At 38.6% G+C, this 6223-nt stretch overlaps 1 protein-coding gene across 13 annotated transcripts in view; it reads left to right on the plus strand.

Moving 5' to 3' along the window:
* Positions 1-5182, plus strand: part of LOC122543141 (electrogenic sodium bicarbonate cotransporter 4-like) — a 76410-nt gene extending 71228 nt beyond the window's left edge. For 10 of the 13 annotated variants that reach the window (XM_043681492.1, XM_043681497.1, XM_043681498.1 and 7 more), the window contains 2 exons: positions 971-1041; positions 3883-5182. In XM_043681492.1, coding sequence (XP_043537427.1) covers positions 971-1041; positions 3883-4048 — 237 coding nt within the window. In that variant the 3' untranslated portion in view covers positions 4049-5182. The remainder of the gene's footprint in view (positions 1-970; positions 1042-3882) is intronic. The other 3 variants (XM_043681495.1, XM_043681499.1, XM_043681504.1) reach the window with 1 other exon arrangement.
* The last annotated feature ends 1041 nt before the right edge of the window (positions 5183-6223 follow it).

Here is a 6223-nt window from a genome sequence, read left to right on the forward strand (position 1 = left end):
GCAATGAAGCTAAAACTGAAAGAGGTATGAGTAAATTTTGAAAACTCTGAGGCTTTTGTTCTTGAGCTTGTCTTTCCCCTGCTGTTTCCCCGACGCTGCACTCACTGAAATCCTGTTACATTTCAAGCTTACTCCAATTCGGGTGAAAGGCCATAGGCCTGAAAATTAAACTCTTTCTTTATGCACGAATTCTGCTGGTTGTGCCGTGTGCAGGTTTTAATTTTTACATTACGGGCACGTGAGCACAGCTGACAAGGTTGGTTGCTCATCTTCAGGTCTCCATAAAAGATGGGGAGTGTTATTGGCAGGGTGCAGTTAAGGGACACCCAATCCTTAGCATCCTTGGTGCTAAAGTCTCGTATAGGCCCAAAGCAGGTAAAGCTAGCAGCTTTCCTTCCTCATTATCATTATACAAATACAGTTGGATGAAGCCATATCTTGACAGTGGAAATAACCAGAAATTATTTTTGTGTGCCAGCTTTCTGCCAGGTTTAATACCTGCTTTGAGGCCTGACTGAATGGCCTCTTTCTATGACGTTTTCTAAGTTCTGTTCTGACACATTAATCATTTCTTAAAATTAATTTTCAAATTCACCAGAGTCATTGCTAACATCTTAGGTTTTCACATCCAAGTAAGATGTTAACAGAGATGTCCCCGTAGGTCACAAACCTCCTCTCCCTCAAACCAACAAATTCACGTCTCCAGAACTTTAGTCAGTTTGCACAGCATGGAATATCCTGGTCAACTGGCTGTGTGTCAAGTGGCTACCATTTGGGACTGTAGTGAATGGAACATCATTAGTTTTCTGTAATGCAAGATAATCAGATGATTTAACCAGTTTGGGAATTTTACTTTCCTCCACAGTGTTGATTAATATTGGATACCTCAATGGAATCACATCAAAATGTGAAGTTCAACATGGTATCATATCTTTACTTCACTTATGCTGTGAATGTGATTGATTTTCAGGAGAAAGGTCCTCTAGCTGGAGTTGTGCAAGCTGAAATGTCACCCTGTAACTCCGATTCACTCGACCGCAGGTACTCAGTCCTCTTTTTATTTAAAACAAAACATCACCAAAATGTCAGATCCGTGTGCACGGTTTTATGTAGACTAGATTTCTGTATTGATTGTATTCCTCTGTGTGACCCAACAACTGAACAGAAAAACAATAGAATTGCATGTGGATAAATGTAGGAGCCTCAATTATTTATTATTTACATTGATGACTTGGTGAAAGGATAAATTTGCTAATAACACAAAGTGAGGTAGGAACAAGACATAAGTAACTTACAAGGGATATAAAGAGAAGTGAGTGGGCAAAGGATGGAGTATAACATGGGAAACTTTTCCAGTTTGGACAGAAAAACAGCAGTTTCTTGAAATGGAGCCAGATTGCAGAACTCTGGAGTTACGGAGGGATCTGGGTGTCCTGGTACATGAATCAATTGAAGTTAGTACGCTGGAAAGTGGAGTTGAAGCCACGATCAAAACAACCATGATATCATTGAATGATAGAGCAGATTAGTGTGGATTTAGTGCCTAATCCTAACTTCTATATTCGGACAATATAATTGTTTATACTATATTATATATGTTGCAAATTAGCCAAATAACAGTGATTGTATTCAAAAGTAATTCATTGTTTAGGAGTGCAATAATAAAACTCTGGGTTTATTCAGATGAGATATGAGAATAAAATATTTCTTACTTATATAGCAAGGAAAATGAGGGCAACACAAGTTAATTGGGGTGGATTGACCACAATTTAATTGAATGGAGGATTGGGTTTGAGGGATTGAAGAAGTTCCCTCTCTTCCTATGTTGCTAAAAGCTGAGATAATGATAAGCCTCGATTAAACTTTAGTAAGACTTTACTGTGAGTACTGCATGCAGTCTTGGGCCCTAGGTTGATTTTAAGGCTTTGGAAAAAAAACCCACTGAGGCTGCCCAGTATGAAGACTAATAACACGACGAATAACAAGAAATGTTTGAACATTTTGAAGCACACACACACGTTATCTCTAATTTCTCTCTACACATGCTGCCAGAACTGCTGAGCTTTTCCAGCAGTTTCTGTTTCTGTTTCTGATTTACAGCATCTGCAGTCCTTTTGGTTTGTATCAATTACTGCACAATCTTTTGGAAACATTTACAGTGATGAAAGAATGGGACAGGGTATATAGGAGCAGCTACATGCTAGAAATACTCAGTAGGTTCGGCAAGACAAGATGACCATCTCAGATTCTTGACCCTTCATCAAAACTGGATGATGTGCAACATTAGTAACGCTAAACAAATACGTGTGAACAAACAGCAAGTTACTTATTTGCATTTACATCATAGCACATTAGAATAACATCTGAAAGTTCTCTGTGCATAAGTTCATAAGACATAGGAGCAGAATTAGGCCATTCAGCCCATCAAATCTGCTCTGCCATTCAATCGTGGCTGATATGCTCCTCACCCCCATTTTCCTGCCTTCTCTCCATATCCCTTCAACCTATTACCAATTAAAAAACTAACTCCTTCTTAAATTTACTCACTGTTCCAACATCCACCACACTTTGGGTTAGCAAATTCCACAGATTCACAACCCTCTGGGAGAAATAGTCTTAGAATAAGGGGTAGCAAATTTAAACCTGAGTTGAGGAGAAACTATGATATCTTGTCCTGGAATGCCCCACAAGAAGAAGCATCTGCTCTATGTCTAATTTATCCACACCTTTTATCATCTTGAATACCTCAATTTGATCTCTCCTCATTTTTCTAAATTCCAAAGAGCATAGGCCGAAACTGTTCAATCTCTGACATGACAAACCCCTCATCTCTGGGATCAATCCAGTGAACCTCCTCCGTCTCCAATGCCACTACATCTTTCCTCAAATAAGGTGAACAAAACTATGCACAATATTCCAGGTGCGATCTCACCAATACCTTACACATTTGCAACAATACTTACTTACCTTTATATTCTATTCCCTTGGCTGTAAAAGCCAACGTTCCATTCGCTTTCTTTAGTATCTGCTGTACCTCCATGCTAGCTTTCTGGGCCTCATGAACATGTACACCTCAATCCCTCTGCACTGGAGCAACCCAAGTCTCCCTCCATCAATAGGTTGTCTTCCCATTTTGACCCAAATCCATGACCTCACACTTACCCACATTAAACTCCATCGGCTACTTTTTTGCCCACTCGCCCAACCTATCTATATCCATTTGTAAGGTTCTGATTTTCTCATTGCAATTTAGCATCATGCCTATTTTTGTGTCACCTGCAAATTTAGTTATAGAGCCTTCTATCCTGTGCCCAAGTTCATTAATGTAGATTGTAAATAGATAGGGTGCAAGGACCAAACTCTGTGGCACCCCACTAGTTACATCTTAGTATCCAGAAATAAAACATTTTCCCAACTTTCTGTCTTCTGTCCATCAGCCAGCCATCCATCCAGGCTGAGATTATCCTTAATCGAGTATGACCCAACCTTGTAAATTAGCCTTTTGTGTGGCATATTGTCAAAGTTCTTTGAAGAAGCATTATCAAACATGGTGGTCCATTGCAGTCAAACTTGGTCATATCGATACACATTTTATTTAGCAAAGTTTGCAAGATGAAGAATTAGAACTCAGACTGATTTCTGACCTTGCTGTCACTGAATAATGGATGACTCACAACTTCACTTTTGTTCCTCTGGCTGACATCAGTCACCCAACTCGAACCAGGGATTAATTTTGGAACTCTTCATTCTGCACAACACTGTACCATATTTGGAAAAGGCATCTACCAATAGAATTGTATAAGGTCTCGCATTGACAGCCATTATAAAAAATGTGTGTAAATGAAGAAAATAATGTTTTCTTCTTTCTAAATCTCTCTACAGTATAACTTTACACCTCAAGATTTCCTGTCCATCTTCCCCTGCTTTCAGCTGCTCTCGGAATGCCATATGTTCCGTCCCACAGGTTAAGATAGAAATGGAATCCGAGTACGATGATACAGACACTGAGAGAGCTCGGAGAGACACAAGCGGTGAAACTACTCTGTAACTTGGTCTGCCAGGTCCTGCCAGTAACACTTTGTTGGCACATGGACCTCGTGAACTGTTGATGAGCTAACAGATGAGGGCCATGATTTGTGCAAATTAACTTGGTGAGAACTGCACTTTGTCCATACCGGAGTATCTACCGCAGGTGAAGACTTCTATGCATCTACATTGTCTTTTGCCTAGAAGTGTTGTTTAAAATATGTTTTTCAAGGATATTGACATACTTAATAAAGATTAGGAACAGATAGCATCAGTCACACAAGACTGCAGTGTATACCAAGAAATTCCAGGAATTAGGAAATTGTTTTGAGGTAATTTAATTTTTCAAGCCAGTTCTCCTTTGAGATTTAACTCTGATGTTCTGTTGAGATTGACCAATTGTTTACGTAAATGCATCATTTACCACCTTCCCACCTGTAAGTTTTTCTCCTTAGGTTCAATGCTGTTCAGAGCACGTATTGCTCCATTTTGAACAGGATTTCAATCCTGATGAGAATCCTGAAGCTTTTACAAACAAATTGTTTTAAATTATATTGCACAGTGTATGAAGCGGAGGGAGCTCAGCTGGTGTAGGTCAAGTAGCTCTTAACCACCTTGTAACTTTTCAAAAGTTCCCAGCTGTAGATTTTCCATTTGATGTTGCTATAGTTTATTTCTATTTAAGTGATACAAAAGTGGGAATTCCTGATAAAACTTAATGATTTCTCATGGCAAGTTAAGATTGTTCTACAAATGTCAACCATGTATTTCCTTACTCCATTTTTAATTTATTTTGTAATTGATGTATTTGAAATCATTGGTAGAAATTATGATGTATGACAAATTAATGCTGTGACTCTTTGTCTGGCAGTCCATCTTCATACTGATAAGAGCATTTCATGCAGCGAGATATCACATGAAAAAGACCAGAAAAATGATATTGTTTGTTTGATTAAGCCTGAAGATACTTCAGGTTTTACTGTTTTCTGAATTTGTTACAAAGAAAAATCAGTTGAACTTAATAGTGTCAATGTTTGCTTCTTCAATGCAAACACAAAATCAGTTTGAAATCAGACAACATGGAGTTCATTCAGAAAAACAGCATTGAAAAGAACAAAGTATTTCATGTCAATAATAAACACTCAACACCATCCTTTCAAAGTGTATGGTTAAAAGGAGTTGAACTGCACCCTCATCACCTGTTGCTTAAATTTGTCGGAGGCCATTCAACCTGTCAATAGATGTTGCCAACATTTTCATTTGAGATTAGAATGTATGAATTTGGAGGCAGCCACGAATTAGGATTGCAAATTCAGAGGATTACCTGCAAATTAGGTTTGTGTGGAAGTATAAAAAAACAGTTCAGATCTACTTATCAATGATATAACTAGATTCACCTTGGCGTGTACTCGTTCTGCCAAAAGGCGACATTGTGGAACTGAATACTCCGGAAACTTATTGCACATTATTACTTCCTGTGCAGACTAATTTTAAAAAGGAAAACCTGAGTAAACACACATAGCAAGTGGGAGTTCCAACTTCCATTCTGCTACATTCTGTAGTCATTTTTATTCATTCAGGGGAGGGGGGCTTTGCTAGCATAGCCAATGTTTATTGTCTAATCCATAGCTGTCCTTGAGGCAGTGGTGGGGCACTGCTTTCTTGAACCACTGCAGTCCATTGTGTGCAAAAACACTCACAGCACTGCTAGGGAACAGAGGTGTATGGTTTTGATCTCTCCACAGACAAAGAAGGGTGATTCATTTCCAAGTTAGAATGGTGAATGGCATGAAGAATGCAAGAGGAATTTGTTAGTGTAGTGTTCATACATATCTGCTGCCCTTAGTGGATAGCTTGGTTACGGGCCCAAAACTAGGAAAATCATTAATAGGTGGGCAATGAGTAAAAGTTTTAATTCAATAGCTGGGCTTGGCACCTGGAAGGGTGAGGATACCCCATGACTGAAGTGGTTCATCTTTGCATGAAATTAACAATGCCAGTTGCATTAAGTACAGGAAATAATGGATACGATCAATAAACCCTCCAACACAAGTGTTCACCTTTAAATCTTGTTATTAAATTTCATATATCAACATTTTTAAGTTAGGTGTGAGTCTGTTGTTGCACAAATTAAACCAACTGCTTAAAACAGAAGTTTTACACACAAACAGTGATCTATGTATGACTGATTTGCCAG

Source organism: Chiloscyllium plagiosum, chromosome 42 (assembly GCF_004010195.1).
Source record: "Chiloscyllium plagiosum isolate BGI_BamShark_2017 chromosome 42, ASM401019v2, whole genome shotgun sequence".
Classification (NCBI taxonomy): domain Eukaryota; kingdom Metazoa; phylum Chordata; class Chondrichthyes; order Orectolobiformes; family Hemiscylliidae; genus Chiloscyllium; species Chiloscyllium plagiosum.